Here is a 22722-nt window from a genome sequence, read left to right as displayed (position 1 = left end):
GCTGTCTTCTAGCCTTTACAGAATTCTGTCTATGATTCATTTCTTCATTTCCCTTCTCCTACCTAAGCCTCTCTTTGCCATAACAGAAAATAAGGGAAAAAAAAAAAAAATCACACAAAATTTCATCAACAAGCAAGTGCATAGACACTGGAAAATCTGGTTGGAGGCTAAAAGGAGAATTCACACTTATTGCAAATGACAAAACTATCTTTGTCTACATTTTTAATTTTTCAAAAAGAAATGGGGGTAATTATTCCTCTGTAGTCAATTCTGGTGAAGCTTTGGCTGAAATACTCTGTCCAGTTTTTAGCACAACGTTTAAGATAGGAAGAAACCAAAGTAAGTAGAAAGGACAGGAAAAATGATAAGAGGTTTAGAAAACATGGTCAAGAGGAGGTTGAAGGAAATGGGTTTGTTTAGTCTAGAAAGAAGACGAAGTGGAAATGACAACAGACTTCAAATACGAAGGCCCACTGTAGTGAACAGTGATCAATTACTTTGCTAGTTAACTAGGTAAATGAAAATAAGACAATAAAATCATTAGCATCAATAAACACAAAGGCAAAATTCGAGGTAAAGCTTTCCAACTATTATGGCAGTTAAGCACTGAAGCAGATTATCCAGGGAGACTGTAGAGACTTATGAATAAGTTAGACAAACATCTTTATAAGTCATCTAGACAGAGCTGATTCCTTCAGAGCACGGAGGCAGAGAAGACCACCACTTGTGTTTTACATGCCAGTGATTTCCATAAGGAAGTACATAATCTGCTTACCCAGGGAAAAGAACTCCAGGTAGTTCATGCACCAAAATGCAAAACTGCTGGGTGCAGGGACAGGAATAGATTATTAAACTCATATAAGCCACATTCAGTAAATCTGAAGAGGAAGCGCAATGCTTCTCAGCTCAAAAGATAATGAAGGAGTCAATTCAGATCCAGCTCCACCAAAAGCAGTTACTTTAACCGGAGATCCACTGGTTTATACCAGGTAAAACATAAAGCTCAAAAAGCCCGGTCCATTACACCAAAAGCACTAGAATGCCATATATTTCACAATGATCCCTGGGGTCCACACAGCAAGGAGAGAAAGAAGTAACCGAAAGTCACATCTGTGAAATGATATGCATGAGAAATTACTTGAAAGCCTTGGGCAGCCACATCCTTCCCCAGAAAGAAGACAGAGAAAGAAAAAGCGATGTCTGGCCCAGGGTCTAAATATCTTTAAACAGTTTTGAGTTTTTCCCAAGTACTCAGAATACGTTTCTGAGTCCATAAATGATGAGTAAAGTTTTCCCAGATAACTGATGCACCACTTATAATTGCATTGCTTAACACATAAGGGAATGAAACAGCCAGATACTGTGAATTGCTTACCAGAGTGCTGTATGACCGTTGCTGCTTTCCTCACCTCATCCTGAGACCGACCATCTGTGACAACAACAAGTACCTTGGGAACACCTCGCCTCATGCCACTCTCCCAAGTCAAAACCTTTTCTTTGATAAATGTTAGGGCTTTGCCTGCAAAGTGCACAGTGAACAAGGTGTCAGTCATATTATCTACAAGAGAAGAAATCCCTTACTTTGACAGGACAACAGCCACAAATCTAAAACAAAAGAACATAAAAACCTAATTCTTCAGCCATGTAATATTATGATAGTGAGGCAGTTTCTGAAATCACTTTATCTTAAAGAAATATAATTACCACTCAGAATTACCTGTCCTTGTGTTTCCTCCTCTATACTGAATATTTTGAAGAGCTCCCAGGGCCTGGGCCTTGTCATCAAATGTATTCAGTTTAAACTCAGATTTTGCTTCATCACTGTACTGCACAAATGAAACCTGAAATGGAATATATCACAGTGTTTAGTCTCATACTTCCATATTCAAACCAACCCTCTCCATTGAAATATGTATTGTGGTATAGTAGTAGGCATTAAATAACTGCAAAATCTTTTTCATATCTTTACGATTATATACACACATACATATTTACCAACACAAATATCATCACAGACATGCACATGACACTTTTTTCCTTCTTTCTCTTTTTTGTAAGAAATGTGATGTAACCTTAAATACATATTATTAAAATATTGCTGTTACTATGATGCATATACATATAGTGCTTATTCTCTGCTTCTGAGCAGAGGTACAGTATTTACAAAAACTCTGCTTTTTTTTAAATTAGGAAATACAAAGACTATTTGGCAAGTATATGTCAACAAAATTGGATATGTACAAAATTGTGTAGTCTCTTGCCTTAAATGCTAGAATACTATCACCGAACGTGTATTCTCAAATCATCTTTAAATATTATATTTATATATTTCACTTTACGCCTTCTAATAATCTGCAAAATTACAATATTATACTAATTTGATGCTGAATAGACATCTCTCTATATGTGTATATTCACATGTATTTATCGAAGCAAATTCCACTTTTAAAATTATTAATATCCAATTCAAAACATGAGATTGTTGCAATTATTTCAAGAGGTATGTGAGTTAAATATTTTACTAAACATTAGCATACACATGTCTCTGTCACATGTCTCTGTCACCTCTATTAGGCTTCTCTATCGCTAGGCCAGGGAGCCATACATATTCATGGGAAAAAAAAAGATTATAAAACAAACAAACAAATGGAAAGGAAAACTACCGGTATAGATTAGAGCTAAGAAGGATAAAGAATGTCTGAGACAAAGCCAAGTGTGAGGGGTATCTTTTCCTTTAAACGTCTGGAGAGTTGAAGATAGAGAATCAAAGTTCTAAAAACATTCTTAGAAGATGAAAAGCAGTTCATGAGCAGTGTAAGTAGTTTTTATAGTTACTGGACAAAATCCCTCCCACAATCCCCCACCAAAAAAAAAAAAAAGAAAAGAAAAAAAACCACACAAAACAAAAAACAAAAACAAAAACAAACAAAAAAAATTAAAAACAACAACCACCACCAAAACAAAAATTAAAACAAAAAACAAAACCAAAAAAACAATACACAAAATCAAACAAAGAAACAAAAAAAACCCACCTTCAGCCTTTTAACCCTTTTAAGTAAGGAAGGTGCACTGCACCTGTAAGTCATTGCAATGCGGCAGAAATACCTCTTAAGAAGCGCTCTTACATCTCATATCATTCACTTTATGTCATGAAACAGAAATGGCCAGGGGAACCTAGGCAGTGATCTCATCCATCTTCCCATAAGCAGAAGAAAATCAGTACTGGTGCAAGCTCACAGTAAGAAGCCTGGCGGGAAATGTCTTTGACATGACTATGATCAGCCCAGAAATGCTGAAAGTCCTCAGTGGTTATTACTGTTCAGTCTTTCAAGATGTATTAATTCATTGAGAGGACCAACTTTTCACCTTTTCACACTTTTACTATGCCCACTGTGGAGTGGACCCATGTTATCTATCTTCAGGATGGGATGAAAAGATCTGTGGAAGAGTGTTTCTCAAGGGGATTCTGTCTACTTACTGCACTGGGATTACAGGCAGCTCAACAAGACACGGCGCTAATGGCCAGGGACCTGGTCTCTACATGTACAAGACTCCTTTCTTGCACTGAGAAATTAAAACATAACCCCCACTCAACAGTCAGACTACCCCCAAAACAGATGATATGACACAGACAGAACCTAGTATTTAACAACTAAACAGTGTGCCAATTGTTGATGCCCTATACAAAGAAATTAAAATATAAAATCAACCATACATTGATCATACACGACGCCAGTTTCTCTCCCTGGAGGATTCACACACACTGCAACTTTAATCTTTTGGAATAGTAACCTCTCATGATAGACTAGATTCCCTTTGTATTTACAAAATGACCAATATATTTCATAAAGAGTTATACATGCACACATGTACACTTGCATTGTACAACAATCTAATAAAAAAAAAAAAAAAAAGACAGCATTCTGAAAGAAAGTAAAAATCAGTTGTAACTTGATTAATTCAATTTCGTCTTTAGCTTCCCTCCAAAATATACCAAATAGAAATAAAAAAACCCACCTGGATTCCAGCAGGATTAATCAAGTCAAAAGCTCCTACTGTATTAAAAACAAATTTCACTACTTTGTTGAAGTTATCATCACCAATACTCCAGGAAGCATCAGTCAAGAATACTATGTCTGCTTTGGCACCCCTGCATACTGAAAGATCAAGAAAAGGAAAACTTAAAACACATCAATCATATCACTATGAAATAAAGAGCATTGCTCCAAAATTTGAAAATTCAAGAATGACAAATATTCAGCAAGCTTCTACTACCACACAGTCAACCTGGCAGTTGGCTAATGTTCAACACAAAAACATTTAATAAAAATTTTCAAATAAAAGTTCAAGAAATAAAGAAGAACTCAAGTATCAAATGTAAATGTTTTAAATTACTTTTTTTTTTTTTTTTCTGAGTATCTACCATAAAACATAGATTGTCTGCTCAGGTCAGACAGACTCACAGACTTGCTGCAGGGCTATAGAACACCATTATTTTTTTCACCAAATTTATGCACCTTTCTGTTCTAAATCAGGAAATGCTGAAGTCTCATAAAGCTCAAGAGCAAATGGATGGCATCAGGAAACTGGTCTCAAACTTCCCTAACATGCTGTGCCAGTTTTAAACATATTTAAATTCATGAAAAATAGAATTAAACTCTGAAGCAGTATAGCATCTACAGAAAAATAATGAATAATTCTACAAATAAACATACCATCTCGAGCTGGAGGAATTGTGGGAGGTGGAGGAGGGGTAGGTGGTGGAGTTGGTGCCTCTGTAGGTTTGAGCACTGAAATGGAATAATTTTTTTTACTCCACATAAATAATTTCATTCAAGGAAAAGCTCTAGATTATGTATTATATTGCCACACAGAAAGTTTCTAATCTTTTTTCCCTAACCTAAACAATGCACAATAGACAAGGAAACATTTATTGTGTTACAACAGTAAAAAGATTATAGTTATTGTTTAAAAAGGTACATGATTTCATTACAACAGGAACATTTTTACATGAGCTGAGTAACACTGTACTTTGATAATGCATCTGTTTTTTATCCAAGTGCTAGGAAATATTTGGTTTGAAGAAGAGCACAGGAATTTCTCTTTCGCTCATCAACTGTAGTTGAAATTGCACTGAGTTGAATTGAATTGCACTTAAAAGAGGTATTGAAAGGCACTTAGGAGCAAGACAAGTTCTAGAGTTGAAACAAGACAAGTTCTAGAACCAAAACTTAAGCTTCACAGTACCTATTACCTACCTGTACGCTCCCTCATGGAGACTGGAGGTCCTTCAAGGTTAGGGGTCTGTACAAAGACAGTAGCATTGTATTCTGTGTCTGGTGAGAGGCCAGTAAAGCAATGGCTTGTTTCTGATCCACGGACAGTGATTTCCTGTCCCCTGGAACCTGTCAAAAAAGCCCAATGGAAATAAATTTAAAACCCATTATTCCCTTTTTAATATTTGTACAAATAACTGTAGAGATTAGAGACTTCTTGAGGGGAGGTTGGAGCAGATGGGACAGCAGTCTTGTCCCATAAAAGTCTTTCTAGACCAAGATTATGTGGTGACTATGCACTCTGGAACATACTGGAGAGTAACAATGCAGTGTATATGTGAAACCCAGGTAACTAGCAGATTCTCACTAATGAATATTAACCAAACAATAAACAGCACCCTCTCTTTTCACCTTTTTCACCACTCTATAAAAACACGTCATGATGCATCATAGCTTCTGGTGGGTGCTTGCTGTCATCCCAAATAAACATCGTTGCCACTTAAATAAGGTATTTATGTTTCCAGAAAATGCAAAAAATAAAATTCACTTGCCATCAGTTGGGTTTAGCTTCAGTCTGTAGGAAGTTGCTGACCGATGAGGTGACCATCGAATACAGAAAGTATTCCAACCCACATTGTAACTTGTTACATCAGTGACATTCAAATATACTGTGAACAGAGAAAGAGATAAATTATTTTCTGAAAAACAATATGTAACAGATGAAGCACATCAAAACTATAGTAGCAGTGCTGGTCCAGAACTTGATTTTTAAAGTACTCACAGAAGAAAAGAGCAGTTATAGTCAAATCTCTTCATTTTCTGTTATGCTTTAGAGAATCCAGCCTAGCTATTTACAAAGACTTAAAGTCTGATACCCTTCCTGTTTTAGGTAACAGTCCATTTTACGAGATTTCACATGAAGTAAGTTGAGTTCTTGATAAAATAAGAAACTTCCAAAAATCAGAATCTGACCTATATATGGCAGTATGAAAACAGTGTGCTGAGTCAACAAAACTCAGGATTCTTGATTCATCTTAATCAAAGAAATTTTTAGAAATTTCTTAACTAAGGCCATCAATAAAATCATCTGCTTCCAATAACCGAAGTTTCAATCACTGGATATTCCTGTGAGATAAAAGCAGAGTAGCAAAAAGCCAAGACCTGCTTAGTATGATTAGGTTCTGTAGTACCCCATAGACAGTCAAAGATTGATTCCAACTATAGTTGAAAAAAAGGTTAGGAGGCAGACTAGAAAATTTTTTGTTACCAAATTGTTATTTAAAACTGTATTTCCATTACTGTTCCCAAACTTAGTGTCTTTACGATCTACACCATGGACAGATGATAAGCATTCTCCATGAGAGGATATTCAGACATTCTAACAATCAGATTTAAAAATCCTTTCTTAATCAAAGTTATTTCAGATCAGCATATGTATCTAACATGATTACCAAAAGAAGTTATTTTGACTCACATGTAGTGCCTTGATCTGCCAAGGGTATGCTCATTCCAGAATCATACTGGGCGTAAACATTCACATCGTAAGTAGTACTGGGAGACAGATTATGCAAGGTGTAGGAAGTCACTTCTCCCACAAAAACCTCCATGGGCTCATTTGAACCTTGTGTTGAAAGAAAGCATTAAGAAAGTAAAGAGAGGGAAAGGCTCATGATTAGGTGAGCTACAAACCTATCTACCATCTTTTACATCTCATTAATTGTTAATCTCAGTTTTTTGAAAACAAAACATACTAATTTATTGGATTTTAGTATGTTAGACTGTTACAAACAGAATGTACACACAACTTTACAAACTGTTGTGCAATGTTAGTGATTAATTTAACTTATAGGACAGTATTTACATTGTTTCACTGCCACAGAAAACAAAGGTTCTGAAGGACATTAGTACCTTAATAACTGTCCAATACTCATTTCATATACACCAGTTCGTTCATATCCCCAGGAGGACAAGAGGCATTACAGAAAATAACAAGCATGGTCAAGGACTTGATCTACTCACTGTATTAAATTTTAACTCTATAATTCCATCTCTGTAACTGAATGTGTGAAACATTGTATTTGATAGTTTGTGCTTTGTATAAAATACTGATAACAAGACTTAAGCTTCCATCAAAATTTCTATTCTGATCTTCCATTAACCATTCAGTGATCTGAAAGTGAACTCAGAACAAAAAGGTTTTCTTACCCACGGGTTTGTATACAATTTTATAGCCAAGAACAGGGGATGGTGAAGGATCCCAGGAAACTCTGAATCGTGTATACCATTCATCAGTTATATACATATTTTGAGGGGGAAGTAGTCCAACTAAAAAGGAAGAAAAGCACTCTAATTAGACTAGTGACTGTTTTTCAGCCTCTAGAAGCTTACATTCTAGCTCTCATAGGTAATAATCACAATGATGTAGTGCTCAAGGAATATGTGTCATACATTTAAAAAATTATATATAATATTAAAATTAATTACCAGTTCTGCCATTTCCAGTCAGCTGCCCACCATCTCCATCTTCATATACAGCCACAACAGTAATTTTATATGGTGTATCTGATTGCAGTGGTTGTAGTATCACATTATTTCTTATCCCAGGAACTGTTGTCTATAATACAAAAGAAACAGAAGTAAACAAACTCACAGTCCTGTAACTGATCAATAATAAGAGTAACTAGGAGTAAAAATTTGTTTTAACACTTGGCACACTTTTTTGTACCACTGTAGATAGGGTCATTTGGGATATCTTAAAGGTTATAGCCTATAAACAATTATCAGTATTTGTTATTTTAAAATATAAAATGCTGTGATCAGTGCAAAAAGATAAAACAAATTGACTCTTCAGTCCCTACCCTCACATCAGACTGAGATGCTGCTAGCTCTTCACTAAGAATTCCCTACTGTTCCCTCATAGAAAGGAAAAAGTCATGAAGATGTGTTTCAAGACAGAAAAAGAGAGGGAAAAGCTTCTAAAATGAGGATGGAAGTCAAAGTGATTCAGGCTACTCATCAGTTTCATTTCTACTTTTTCATTATCCTCATCTTAGGATGTCACTTTCTTGGCAGAAACAACAGTTAAGTGTGAAAAGGAAGCTCTAAATATTTTAATATGTAAAAATGTGTCTGTTTATACATCTCTCAACATCTCAACTTCTGGGTGCAGCCATCAGGTATTGCTCCCTTCTAATGAGAAGATAGGTGTAATCCAAAAAGGGACACTGCTCCATAAAATGGCTATAAAGCACTGAAACTATAGAAAGTAACTTGAGATATCTATCTCAAAAACATATCCCAGTCAACATTTTTCCTTATTACTTGACAAAAATTTTCAGTTGTTTGAGTCTTGCTGCTTTTATGACATGTCAAATATTTTCTGCAAAGAAGATATGTGTGTTGAAAAATATGTGTGTCCTGATTAACAGGTCCGGCAGGGAACTTTCAAACACTGGATTTTCAGCCTGTCCTGTACAATAACATAAAAGCAGGAATACCATTTGAATGACACTCTGTACATGTTATATTTTGGCTGGTGACAGTCAGCAGGAATTCTGTCATTGACCTCTATAAAGTCTGATTTTGGTTTTGCTATAAGCACTCAGAATTTTATAAACTTCAGATTAACTTGTGCTGTCATTAAGCTGAAGGAAATTAAACACAAACACTTATATTTCATAGTGAATCTTACAAAAGCAAGTGAGATGCTGAATCAAAGTTATCACTGCTTTGTTATTAAACTCTGGCAACTCTCTTCCCTCTATAAAATGGAGGCTTAAGTTTATTCTGTATCTTAGCACACTGACTTCATAATGAATAGAGTATGAAGTAATAGATGGTTGTTCACTGTAGCACAATGTTTGAACTAAATGTCAGAAAGCAAGTTCTGCTCAACATCTTCTGATTAATGTGTGACTCACATATTTAACATTATTTTACACGCAAGATAGTTCATTAAACCATACATGTTCTGCAACTTTGTGGAAAAAAAGTTTCATACAAACTATGGCTTCTTACCATTGACAACAATGACTAAAGGACCACAGGGTATGCAGAGTATACTACTTATAGAACAGGTATCTGTTTTTCTGTACCCAAAAGTGTCAACTGAGAATGTCTCAATGCTTACTAAGGAATTACGGAACTTACATATTCATCTATAGGGTCTCCCACAGTGGGTGAATAAATGATTCTGTACTGCTGGACTGGCCCGTCAGCATGGTCCCATTGTACAGAAAGGCTGTTTGTGGTCTCATCGAACACTCTCACATTCCTTGGACCACTGCGAGGCACTAAAGAAAGAAAATACAGAAGGTTGTATGTAGCATGAGTCTTCCACCTCAGTGTCACTCTCCCTGATTCAAACGCTCCCTGAAACTCTGAATAGGCATATACAGGTAGATTTTTTCAACAATAATACAGCAGTGTCTGAAGGCCTTAAATAGAAATAGGGCCTTAACTGGATGAACTGGAGCAGTATGGAAGGGGGAGAACATCAGAGGGATGTGCGAAGTGAGCATCTACAAACATGCTGCTTCTCAGACTTTTACAGAAAACTATAGCCTGTCGCATCTGCAAGTTTTAGATGAATATGGGAGTTTAACAGAGAAAGTATAGAAGCAGCAAAAGAAAGGTGACCTATCACTGCCAGAGACAGTTTCTTCACATGTTACTTCTAAAATGAATTAAAAAAGTAATAAAGAAGCCAAACCAACCAAGATCCCACAAACTAAGTTGTAACAAGGACATTCTGTCGTTTAGGAATTTCCAGGAAAAAAAAAAAAAATCTGGGAAGGTTGACCTACACAGTTATCATGTAAGACACAGAACAGGAATCACAATTTTTCTTCTCTTGACAGCAAATTCTACCCATTTTAGTGTGATTTTTTTTTTCCAAAGGACAAATTGCAATCACATTTTAAATAACAGGTTTTAAACTCTTAAACATTCAAATTAAATTTATTTCACAAGTGAAAATTACATTAGGGATTATGCACATGCCACAGCTGCCAGACAACATAGCAAAAGCACCCATCCATGGAAGCCTATAATTGCTTCAGCCATAATTCAGATGCATTGATGTAAGAGTTGCACTGAATGGCTTACACTAATTGAGATTGCAATCGATCGTATAAACCCTTCACACACCAATTTTGACATATCTTTCACAAAGAAAACACTGAATGCCTCTTACATGTTCTTCCCTGTGCTTGGCTTGGATTTCCTTCCCCATCTGCATACAGAGCTATAACATTTATTGAGTAAGGAGTGTCAGGAGCCAAGCGCTCCAGCATCACATCACGAGTGTTGCCTGGTACCACAATCTAAAACAGAAAAAAAAGGCACCTTTATTAAAAAAGCTTCAGTTTATACCATATCTTGTTCAAATGAACAATTTGAATGAAATACAGGAACACAATTATGGTGCACACTTTCCAAAAAAACCAATACGAGTTTAAAAAAAAAAATTCAAGAGCAGGTGTAAAATAATGACAAATACATAAGGAGTTCTCATTCTGCAAATGGAATTGTTATTTTTTACATTTTACATGAAAATAGTTCAGGGGAAAAAGAAAAAAAAAAAAAAGGAAGAAGAAGAAATATTCAGGAACTGAAACCAAAAAAAGTAAATTCTGGTTTACTGATGTATAAAGGCCATACTCTAACGGGTACTAATAGACAGGTTCCCACTCATGTGTGAAATAATATGCAGTTTCACTTTACAGATGCAAATTCTTCCAATTCCTGTGCATAAAAATATATTAATCAGTATGGGTGCAATATAGGTATACATTTTGTGTGAGTCCGTTCAAAGACTTAGCCCTAAAACTGCACCTATTTCTATACAAATTCAAGAACACTTCACATCTAGAAGACAAACTTTTACCCATATCCAGACTTCACTGCTCACCAAGACCTACTTAACACTAATGATTTGGGGTAAACAGAATATGATAAAGGATACTCTATCCTCAATCCTCAGTTTATTTCACCAAATTAAACATTTATTTACAATGGACTGAATTCCTATAGACACAACGTTTTCAGTAGAAGACAGACAGTTAATTATTATTGTTCTATACTCATTAAGGAAGCAATATCCTCCACACACTGTTAAAGAATAGTATAAAAACTAAATTACTTACAGATTCTGATGGCCTTGGGCCAGACAGTGGAGCGTAATTAATTCTATATTGCTGTACTGGACCTGGAGCAGGTTCCCATCGGACATTCATGCTGTTTGGTGTGGGATTGTAAACTTGAATGTTTCTTGGTGTTCCTCTCTCCACTAGACCAAGAATAAATTAAACTAAGCTTTACAAAGTTGCTTAGGTAAGTTCTAGTTCTACTTGAATTTACAACAGTGCTCAAAGGAAGCTGAAAAGCACATCAGCCCAAGATAAACGCATCACTTTCGTCACCACAAAATCTACAAATCTGAGAATCTCAGTGATTAGTCTTTAAGAACATCCCTGTCATGCAGCAAAGTGCATCTGTTTATACTGCAAATTGAAGGTACGATATCACAACACTTTGTCACTCTATGGTTAATCAGACAGGTATGAAATATAGTCACAAACTACACAATTTAGCTCATGTTGACGTTAGGAGCTCAAACTCCCTGGCAAATTTGCATGGATTAACACCAATATTTCCCATTTGTTCACCAGTATTGCTACTAACACTACAATTAAAATGTTACTATTGAGTGGAAGCGAACAGTGAGTTGGCTGCACAACATAAGAGCTAACCTTACTTGAGATACGTGGACTGAAAGCCTCCACTTGAATAAGCAAAGAAAACAGAATAAGTTACAGATCTGCAGCCATAACTGAACAGGTAAACAGATTTTCTTACACTTACGCTTTGGGGAAAATAAATTTCCGTTTTTGATGTAAAATCAATTTCTAATAATCTAAGCCACTCACACACAAAAAAAAATACAAACATTTTCTTGAAAAGGACTATTTTACTTACAAGTTCTTCCAGTGTCAGAGGTACGTCCACCATCCCCCTCTGGGAAAACTGGAACCACAGTTACAGTGTAAGGTGTGTTGGGTTCAAGAGTCCTCAGGATTACATAGTTTGTGTTTCCTGGTACTGTGGTCTAGAAATTTAAAAAGAAAGGTAGGGGCATGACATTTACATAAATATGTAACATTTTCAGGTTTTTTGTTTCTCTCTTACTCGTCTGCTGCATCTCATTTCTAGACTGGATGTGATAAAAACTTTACAAAAGATGAAGCCTGAAGTAACAGAGTGTGTGGTATCTTCTGGAATTGCCTTTTAAGAAGATTCTGTCTTGGGCTTAACAAAAATGGTTGCTAAATCCTATGCTCTCCTATGCAGTCCCCAAAGTTGTCTTCACTTTTGGCTCCAGAACTTGTTATACTAATCTGCAGTGATCTCTTTAATAGCAACTATTTAGCAGCTCAGAGGCATTAAAAGGTGACTATTTAAATTTAATAAATAAATAAATAAATAAACAATTAAACAACACTACAACTTGCTAATGGAAATACATAATGAGTAACTCACTTTATTTAGTAAAACTCCACAGAATTTAAGAATATTTATCATCAGTATCTCTCCAGATGCTATTGAAAGAGTGGCAATTCAAGTACACTTCATTTCACGGGCACATTAGATTGCACAGATGTGGAAAAAGTAACACAAGTTGGAAAGAGTATTTTCCCAGTCATCAACAAGGGTTCACTCTTCAAGTAATTTTAGGAGATTAGAATGAGAGGTCTGTATGGATGTTTCTGTCTTCACAAATATCATCCTGCTGACTGCCTACAGTCACATGACTTCTTAGCAGTAAAAATGGACTGAAATGAGGTCTGCTGACTTAACAGCCTTTTGTACACCCTGAAGTCAGTCTTACATTTGCATTCACTTGCCTACAAATAAACAAACAAAAAATTGTGTGTGCTGTTAAGTCCCTGTGTTAAGAACGAATTCCCAAAGGTTTACTATATAAAATCCAACATTTCTAATACCTATGGGAGTAACTGACTTCCATGGAGGTGCTCTGCATTTTCTCCAGGAGAACTATGAAGAGAGAAAAAGCCAGTGCATAGGCAAACAAGACCCACTTCACATAGCAATGTTTCTCTCACTACCACCATGAACCACAGTTTATCTGGGACAGTGAGATACACATGGATTATTTACCATTTCTTCTGCACCTCCTGCTGTAGGTCCATAAAACACTTTATACTGGCGAGGATTTCCTTCTGCATGATCCCATCGAACGTTCAGAGTACTGGTGGTTGGGTCATAAACTAGCAAGTTCTTCACAGTAGTGAGAGGTTCTGAAACAGATCAATGAGCTATCAGAAATGTGGAACCACATTCTCTCATCTGTGCTGTCAGATCATGCCTATGTAACATATCATTAGGAAATTTAAAAAACAACAGGTTTATTAGTTCATGTTAAATGTTATTTCTCTTAATTAGTGAGAACACATCAGCCTCATCTAATAGCATAAGGAAAGCTAAATACAGTAAGAAAAATTTATTTCTGGACAGTATTTTAGAATTAGACAATGAGTTAATTAGGATTTTTTCTTCATTCCTCGCCAAACACATTGCATTGTCTGACTTTCCACTGCAGACTCAAAAGTAAACTAAGTATTTTTCACTACATTTATAGTTATATAATTAATTATTTTAAAATAGTTACTTGTTTTTTATGCCTGAACTGCCTCTGATAGCAAATCACTCAGTGCTTTCTATAGCAGGGTCAAAATAATGCTATCAACATAAAACGGTACAGTCTCAAAGTGCGCATTGTAAAGGTCAGTCTCTGAACTGAAGGTGCTGACAGGAAAATAGTAAACTTACACTTATTAGCACACATATGAGAGCCACATGCCTTCAGATGCTTGAAGGTGTTTGCTACATTGTGACATAGGGCAATTAAATAGGTTAAAATGAGGGAGAAGTTCCATAGTAGCACTCAACCTCTAAAAGCCGAGCATCCAGTCTATGCAGTGGTCCAGGGTTTCTCTGGAGCCAATAGACTGACAGGCCTTCTTACTTCAGATATTTGAAAACCATCAAAGGACAAATACCAATGGGATGAATTTCACCACAAGAAATTTTTCTCAACTAATTTGAAAGGCAATATATCAATATTGTTTCCCATCTAATAAGAATATCTCAAGAAGTTACTTACTCGTTCTGCCTCGTCCTGTCATTCGTCCCCCTTCACCATCTGCGTACATTGATGACACAGTAATAGCATATGGTGTGTCAGGCTGCAGCTTCTGTATTACCACACTGTTCTGCCGCCCTCCAACCGTAGTCTGCAATAAATAAAAGGAAAATATCAAAAGCACTTTTATGCTGCCCCTTTTATTCTTACTATTACAGTGAAGAATGTAAGCATTTGATGCAGAGCAGAAAACACCATGATATATCATACGCTGCAATGCTCTTGTGATTGGCACTGACAGTAGACATTGAATAACAGTAATATTTAGTACAAATTCATCTTAGCAAGTTTAGACAGAGTCCAGTGACACAAAGCCAGTATTCTTTAAGACCTCCAAACTTGCATATAACCACAATTATATATCAACTGCCAGTTCTGTGCCAGCACAGTGTTGCCTCTGACTGTATCATGTTGAAATCAAAGACAGCCTTTTATTCATTTTGACAGATTTCAAATTGGGCTCTTTATGCTCCACTCTCAGGTACAATCCAGGCATGGAATAAATTACAACACTCTGTAGATCTCTAATGTACATTTGATAGAATATCAACATTGTCTCTCCTTAATTTCAAATATTTTACAAAATGATACTTCAGCTTATAAAACATATTTGTTAAAAGTCTAAAATCATTATGTATCTTTCATTTCAATTTTTCTTTTACATATACTCCTTCAATCATAATCTCCACCAAGTAGAAGATTTACAGTGCACTGAGAATGATACTTAGATTCTTCAGCGGTTATGAATCATGAGCTTTTGGGGTTTTAATTGTGTGAAATTACACTTATTCAAGAGCATCCTTTGTACTTCTAAGACCATCTGCACATTTTCAAAGCCTACTCAGCAAATACGTTTGTCATAACACTTAAAAGCTTCTGGTGATGAAGAACTGATAATGAGCAAGCATTTAAACACCTTCACATTTCATAGAAGTAGATTATTTTAATTTGCAAGGATACTTTTTATTTGTACTCAAGCATACAAAGTTAAGTTCAAAGAAAAAATGCTTTTAGCATCCCATCATGGCTGTCTTTGCATTTTGATATCTGTTTGTCTTTCAAAATCCCACCGTTAGTAGTCATTGTGGTCCCTGGAGGTCAGGCCTCAGTTTTTGCAGTGTTGTCTTCAGATAATCTGTGCTCTTTCTTGGTACTAAGGATGTTAGATGTCAGACAGCAATAAAAACCTTCTAGAACTTCTATTTTCAACATTTCAGTTGAGGCACTGTTACTGCCTACCCAGCAGCCTCAGCTTAATAAAATATCACATTAATAAAAAAAGCAGACAAAGAATTACTATCATATAACTGAGAATTATTTGTAGATGGATGTTAAAATGCCGTGAACAGAGCGTAAGTGTTCTGTGTGCTGCCCTCAGAAAGAGGTAGTTTCTCCTGGAGTCCATCTCGTTGTGAACAGTTAAGTCCATTAAATCTATTCTTTGCATAAATTTCAGCAGAATGCTCATAATTCCTTTTTTACTCCAGTACCAGCAATTAATTAGATATTAATCAACTTTACTGCTGTTCTTTATTCTTCTAGTGATTTCTCACTAAGCTTGCATTCAACTTCTCAATTCAGTCAACAGCTCAATTACCTCAACTCAAATGCACATTGTTCAGACAAGAGTGAAAATGGGTGCATGTGTCCAATTGATTCTAAAGTAAACATTCCTCGATAGGCTTCTAAACATGTGATCTCCGATTACAGGAGCAAGTTAAATGTGTGTGGTTCTCATCTGAAAGTGTTCCTCTGAGTCATTTGGCAGTAACCGCAACACCCTCCCACTGCAGAACAGGGCATTTTTAAGTAGCGCACATTTCTGATAAACAGGCTGAATGAATTACCATTCCCAAGCTGTGTTGTGTAGGCTGCCAGGAGTCAGCACAGCTCTTGCTGACGACTTGAGGAAAGCTGGCTGATCATACAGTACTGGCTCTTCCTATCATCACAGCTGCTCAGTCATATTAAAAGACATTAAAATACGTAAAACACTTCTGCAGCATGTGTTTTACATGGATTTGTTTCTGCAGCTGCCATTTCTGGGCAGTTATTCTGTCCCTAGCATGGTGACAGTCTCTACTCTCCATGGTATGTTCCACTGCAAAGTCCCTCTGATAGCACATCAGCCACATCATGAAAACAATGGAAAACTCTGGACTATGGAAGTAATCATGGTAGTTCATTTCCTGATTGTTGGCATAACCATATATCTATGATTTGTAGTCTCATGTGCTGATTGACTTCTTCCTCAACACTTCACTTTATTCTAGTTATATCCCTAGATTATCTGATTTTCAAGAAAACAGGCTGTATCCAAAGTTAATTTTGCTCCATAAAGAGCATTCTATCTTGGATTTGAAAGGGGAGAAAAAAATAATGTGGGAATATATACTTGCTATAAATATAAAACTTCATCTACAAGGTGATTAATATATACACTGTTGTGCTTTGAAAATAAATTATTTTAATGGATTACTTCGCAGAAGTATCATTTAAGATTCAATAATTATAGTACATCAAAATTAGTTACCGACTGTTCAGGACCATCCCCACTGATAGGCTGGTAAATGATCCTGTATCTCTGCACTCGACCACTGGCAGGATCCCACTTCACAGTCAAACTGTGTGAAGTTGCATTATACACTTGAAGGTTTCGTGGTCCACTCTTTGGGGCTGAGAAATGTAATAAAGAAAAGAATAAATATGTAATTCAAGCAAAAAACATGGACAAAGACGTCATTCATACTTTGAGGGCTGCATGAATGCCTGATCAAGACCAGAATGCCCTAATTCCAAGATGACAAAAGTGTAATATTTGTAAAATAATAAACATGTGGTAAACTAGTGTTCAATATTCTTCCAAATATACAATAAGATATATTAAATTATCTCAGCTTTTTAATGTCAACATTGGTCACAGTTTAGAAAAAGATAGCTATCAGTTTTCTTTGATAACTCCATACCTGGAAATTCAGATTCTTACCTTGTGTGGTGATAGGTACCAAGGGTACTAGAAAAAAGTAGAAAGAGTTTTCAGAATTCTTGTATATGTATGCCTTCTGATTTAATAAGTATGAATATCAACATGCAGAAACCCTTTATTTACTTACATGTTCGTTCACTGCCAATGAGGTCATCACTTTCTGACTCATCAGGATAGATGGCAGTAATTGAGATATCATATAATGTATCTGGATTCAGATTTTCAAAGACCACACTATTCTCATCCCCATTTAAGATAGTCTTATGGAGAAATTTAAAAAAAAAAAAAAAAAGGAAGCAAATAAATAAAGACAAAACAAACAGAGATTGGGATATAACTTGAGTAACTTTTTACACAGTAACTTCACTAAAAGTGTCTCTAAGTATCTGTTCTACACCTTCTTACTGAATTTCCATTGAGCATAACAGGAGGGCTTGCAAGTTATAGGCCACTTTATTAATTACACTTCCTATTTTAGAAATATAACCTCTGAGAAACTGCCCACAAAATCTTATGGTGACTAGCTTTACCTCCTGTTTTTCTGGTCTTCCATAGGGTCCCCAGGTTATTCTATACAAAGAGACATCAGAAGCTCCATGATCCCAAGTTCCTCTGAAACTGTTTGTGGTTACATCTGTGATTCTGAGATTGACTGGTGCTGGCACAGGCTCTATTATGAGAAAAGGAAAATTATTCCACAAATGTAACTACAAAACAGATACAGTTAAACCAAGGAATTACTCAGAAAAAGAATTTAGAATATGTAGAAGACTGACCTCTCAATTACCATCCTTCTAACGACTGCAATAAAATTCTGTGGTATAACCCAGCCCACCTACACTAAGCAAATGATAGAATCATAGAATCATTTCAGTTGGAAGAGACCCTCAAGATCATCAAGTCCAACCATAAGGTTACATCACCAGGTCATCATCTGATAAAGTAGACGTATCTCTACCGACCCCCATAGAGGTCACAACTCACATGCCTACTCAAAACAACTAAAGTCCTGGCTCTTAGGTTTTGTAATTAGGAGGAGTGATTATGAACTCCCACACACAGAGGTCCAGCTCGTGCATGAGTTTCTCACAGATCTTAAAATTCTTTATATAAGCCAAATAAGTCTTGACTGAATTATACCACTTATTTAGAGAGAATTCACGGAGGTTAACTGTAGGTTAAGGAGGCGAAATATTATAGTCACTAGGAAGAAATGAGTAAATAGGTAAAACCAGAGCTTTTCTGTTTTTCTTACACGCATATTCACACAAAAACACAGCTATAGATGAAAGGCAAGCACATAAACACATTTTTGAATACACTAGGCTACAAAATGAAAAATTCAGAAGAAAAAAAAATTACATCCTATGCACGTGCATTAGAGTGAGGGACTTAACTTTGCTCATTTCTCTTCTAACTCTTCTGGTTAGCTGTCTTCTTAAATCAGAAGCCAAGATCAGAATGAAGGCTTCTCTGAGCTTTCTCCTTTCAGTCTCTCACCACTCTTGTACAAAGATCACCTCTTACCATTTGTGCGACATCTTTTCCTTGCCTCTGTTTGTTGACTTTGCTCAAATGCTGCCTTTGTGATTCTCTAAAAGTACAGACTGTTTAGCATTCCATGGCACAAAATCTCTCTTGGATCAGAAGCAAGATCATGTCTCTGTAATCCTCAAATATATGCTCCAGCTTCCTACTCACTTTGCTTGACTCCTGCAAGGACTTGCTAAACCTTTCTTTCACCCTCATACATATTTTCTTACTAATTCTACCCCTACACACCTCATGCAACCCCTAAGCAGAAAAAATTTTGCTTTAGTTGCTGGTCTTTCACCTCTCTGCAGACTGCAAGGCTCAGTGTTTACTGCAGTAAGACACCGAAATCACACAAGATTTCCAAGGATTATTATATTGCAAATAATGCTACAAATGCAAGTAAAATATTTCTCAGACTAAATTACAGTTCCACCTAAACTCAGAAATGTATTGTAACACATACAACTTAAATAGAACATAAGGCAAAAATAACCGCAAGAAAGCAAAACTTACGAGTGACAGCTTCTGCATTTACCGGTAGCGATTCCCCTTCGTCATATACAGCAACAACTTTTATGTTATACAGCGTTTGGGAGGAAAGGTCAGAGAGAGTAGTGCTTGTTTTGAGTCTGTCGATTTCCACCTAAGAATAAAAATAGTGACTTAAGAATTGCAAATTTCTCTATTCTGACCCTGTATTTAATTAAATGGTAAAAATTCATGTACTGAAAAACAGAGAAGTATTCTGCACTAAATTTTGCCCTTTACTCCTAAATTTACACCTGAATATTGAGTGCTATCTACTAACTCCCCCTTGCAAAGCATGTTGTCTCAGATACTAGTACTACTTGTGGAGCTTTCGCTGCTTCATTCTTTTGGAAATAAGGATGCAGACTGCATCTCCAGGAAATTCTCATTCCCTTAGAAAAACACATTTAATCCTCCAAGAGCTGATTCATGCCTAGCAGTGCAATTATGGAAAGCTTCCACATAACTCAAAAACATCTCTAACAATGCTCACACGTATTCTGACAGTGGGCACTTCCCTGTACTCCTAATTGTAAGCGAGTTCTTAGAGCTTGGCAAGATAACAGGCAGAGAGTAGAAATGACTATTGCTCAAAGCATGGCAAAAGTCTCCAGGATTTTTTCTCTCTGGAGGAGGAGAAATAGGGGAGTACACAAAGAAATATATCTCATGCTAATTCAGTTTCCAAGAAATCAGTACCCTTTCCTGACTGGAATCACCATGAACTTTATTCTCAGTAGTGGCTTATTATATTACTTTTACTATTATTTTAGTAACCTAGCTCCTCAAAATAAAACTGTTTTCTAGTACTTTCAAGACTGTTCCTGTCATTTACCTCCTTTACATCAGCTTCTTCAGCTATTTTATATCTTAGAATGTATTTTCGCACATTCCCTGGGGCAGGATCCCAAAGGACATTCATGGTGCTGTGAGTAACATCCTGAATTGTTAAGCCTCTGGGTCCAGGCAAAGGTACTGTAAAAATAACAACAGTAGCAAGTGAAAATGCTATTCATGGCAAAGGGATAGGCCTCTCACAGAAGGAATTGAATTATTTTCATGAATTTCATTGAAATGGAGGCAATACTATTCTGGGAATTTCATTGCTCTGGCCATTAGGTGAGACAGCTAAGTAGTTTATTGTCCCAGTAATGAGCAGAATAGCTATAAACTACAGTAGCTCCACCTTTTTAAATTACGAGCACAATACTTTTGGAAGTATCAGTGCTTAGATCATAATTTCTGGTGGTAACAGCAACTTTTTATGTACAGTTAAGGGTTTAACATTTTTCAAGAACATCCAAATAACCGTAATGAGTGCATCTAGCCCAGAAATACCTCTGCCAATAGAAAATATTTAAGGAAAGACATAAAAAAGAAAGCCATGTTTAGATCAATTTTCTCTTGATATGGGATGTTTCCTTAGCATTTCCTATACTTTAAAGAAGGTCTGAATTCAGGAACAAGGTTTCTAAGTTAATGCATGAAAAACTGAGACCTTTTTAAAAACACTATAAATTTGAGATTGTCAAGACAACTTTCTTCATTATTCAAGCAAGAAACTCTTTTCTTCCTCTTTTAATAGTTAGCCCCTTTTAATTGAAATCACCTCTAAGATCTTTTGGAAATGTATGAGTGTTGGCAAATGTATAAAACACGGACAAGATGGTCTTCTAAACAAAACAGACTGTATAGAAACTGTTTCATGAAATAAAATTGAAATTAAATGTTGCTGAAACAATAACAAGGCAAAAATCAAGATGTCCATACATGTCACTTCCTGGGTGGTAAGTGGGTCACTGGTGATATCACCAAATAATACGTAAGCAGTTAAAGTGTACTCAGTGTTGGGGATGAGATCTACCAGCTGCACCTCATTCACTGATGGTCCAACACGCATCTGCACATGAAAAATAACACACCATGTTTAAAAACTGAAGGAAGCAATGGCAGAAAAGCAAGCAATGATTTAACCTCAAGGGAATTTTGTTTGTGAGATTCACAGTATATTTTCAGCTTCCTGACTGATGTCATTGCATACAATATCCCAGTAAGTTAACCACACTTCAAGAAGTACATGCCAATTTCTTTTGACTATTATGATAGATCAAGAAAATCTATCAGCTTTTCTTAATTTATTTTTGTAGAGAACAGGAAGTGAAGATAAGTTCTCTTACCTCTTTCTCTGTGGTTGGGACTGTGGCATTTGCAGGTTCATATGTTAACAAATAACCAGTAGCTCCATTGAGAGGTTCCCATCTCACTCGCATGGAAGTTGATCCAATGTCATAAACATTCAAGTTTCTGACTGAAGAGATTGGCACTGTCAAATAAAGAAAGTACATATTAATTTATTTCCTTCACCTTTCATACTTTACATCACAGGTAGTACCACTGAGAATATTGTATATGGGTATTAGGGTACATTACGGGTAGTGGAAAGGTGACCTGCAAGAAGTTGTACTTTAAGTGGTGCTTAGTTTAAGAATGAGGTAATGGTTGTCACGTTTTGAACGTGCAACAGATTTGCTATACACACAACTAAAACCGTCTTACACGTCTGCACTGGAACACTTGAATATTCTAAAAAGCAACATTAGCTCACATGAATGCTCTAATATGAACCAACATGACTGGTTTGGGATCTATACTTGCAAAAGGATTTTTTTGTACTTTCTTCTTGTTTTCTGTATTTCTCAAATTATGTAATAAATATCAAAAATTGCCACATACTTCGTATAAATAATGTACATACTTCAACAGTTTCTGACAAGCCTAATACAGAACAAACAAAGAAATGAAATGAACGCCTAACATTCAGTATTCTTAAAGGGGCAGGAAAGTCACTCTGTGTTGCATTTAGCACAAATATACCTAAATCGATCATATAGACCACTAATAGTAGAAATGCGCCTAAGTTATGTCTCATAGAAGTGATGTAATTGCCTTGAACTGGATTTTTGTTAATCTTATAAAATTAGATTGAATTACTATCATATTCTGGCTGCTAGTAGCAGGAATTAATTATCTGGCACAAAAAATAAGAAGTACATATATGTATGTGATCAGATTTCAGGAATTTATAAACTCTGTCTTGTAATTCATGTCTGTTGCTCTAGTCTTGTACAGCTGTGCTTTATGAGCCTGGAGAGAAGCTGGGACAAACACTTTTT

At 36.0% G+C, this 22722-nt stretch overlaps 1 protein-coding gene across 6 annotated transcripts in view; it reads right to left on the bottom strand.

Annotated features, from left to right (window-relative positions):
* The window catches only part of COL12A1 (collagen type XII alpha 1 chain), a 101760-nt gene that overhangs the window by 35016 nt on the left and 44022 nt on the right, over nucleotides 1-22722 (bottom strand). For all 6 annotated transcript variants that reach the window (XM_065835549.2, XM_065835548.2, XM_065835550.2 and 3 more), the window contains 23 exons: nucleotides 21727-21872; nucleotides 21320-21449; nucleotides 20385-20524; nucleotides 19535-19664; nucleotides 18016-18155; nucleotides 17613-17745; nucleotides 17486-17512; nucleotides 17033-17175; nucleotides 14461-14590; nucleotides 13455-13594; nucleotides 12255-12384; nucleotides 11423-11565; nucleotides 10471-10600; nucleotides 9426-9568; nucleotides 7761-7890; nucleotides 7482-7601; nucleotides 6751-6897; nucleotides 5828-5944; nucleotides 5259-5405; nucleotides 4716-4790; nucleotides 4018-4157; nucleotides 1718-1841; nucleotides 1376-1519 (listed from right to left, as the gene is read on the bottom strand). In XM_065835549.2, the coding sequence (XP_065691621.2) occupies nucleotides 1376-1519; nucleotides 1718-1841; nucleotides 4018-4157; nucleotides 4716-4790; nucleotides 5259-5405; nucleotides 5828-5944; nucleotides 6751-6897; nucleotides 7482-7601; nucleotides 7761-7890; nucleotides 9426-9568; nucleotides 10471-10600; nucleotides 11423-11565; nucleotides 12255-12384; nucleotides 13455-13594; nucleotides 14461-14590; nucleotides 17033-17175; nucleotides 17486-17512; nucleotides 17613-17745; nucleotides 18016-18155; nucleotides 19535-19664; nucleotides 20385-20524; nucleotides 21320-21449; nucleotides 21727-21872 (2949 nt within the window). The remainder of the gene's footprint in view (nucleotides 1-1375; nucleotides 1520-1717; nucleotides 1842-4017; nucleotides 4158-4715; nucleotides 4791-5258; nucleotides 5406-5827; nucleotides 5945-6750; nucleotides 6898-7481; nucleotides 7602-7760; nucleotides 7891-9425; nucleotides 9569-10470; nucleotides 10601-11422; nucleotides 11566-12254; nucleotides 12385-13454; nucleotides 13595-14460; nucleotides 14591-17032; nucleotides 17176-17485; nucleotides 17513-17612; nucleotides 17746-18015; nucleotides 18156-19534; nucleotides 19665-20384; nucleotides 20525-21319; nucleotides 21450-21726; nucleotides 21873-22722) is intronic.

This window comes from Patagioenas fasciata, chromosome 3 (assembly GCF_037038585.1).
Source record: "Patagioenas fasciata isolate bPatFas1 chromosome 3, bPatFas1.hap1, whole genome shotgun sequence".
Taxonomy (NCBI): Eukaryota; Metazoa; Chordata; class Aves; order Columbiformes; family Columbidae; genus Patagioenas; species Patagioenas fasciata.
This window is presented reverse-complemented; position numbering and strand designations above follow the sequence as displayed.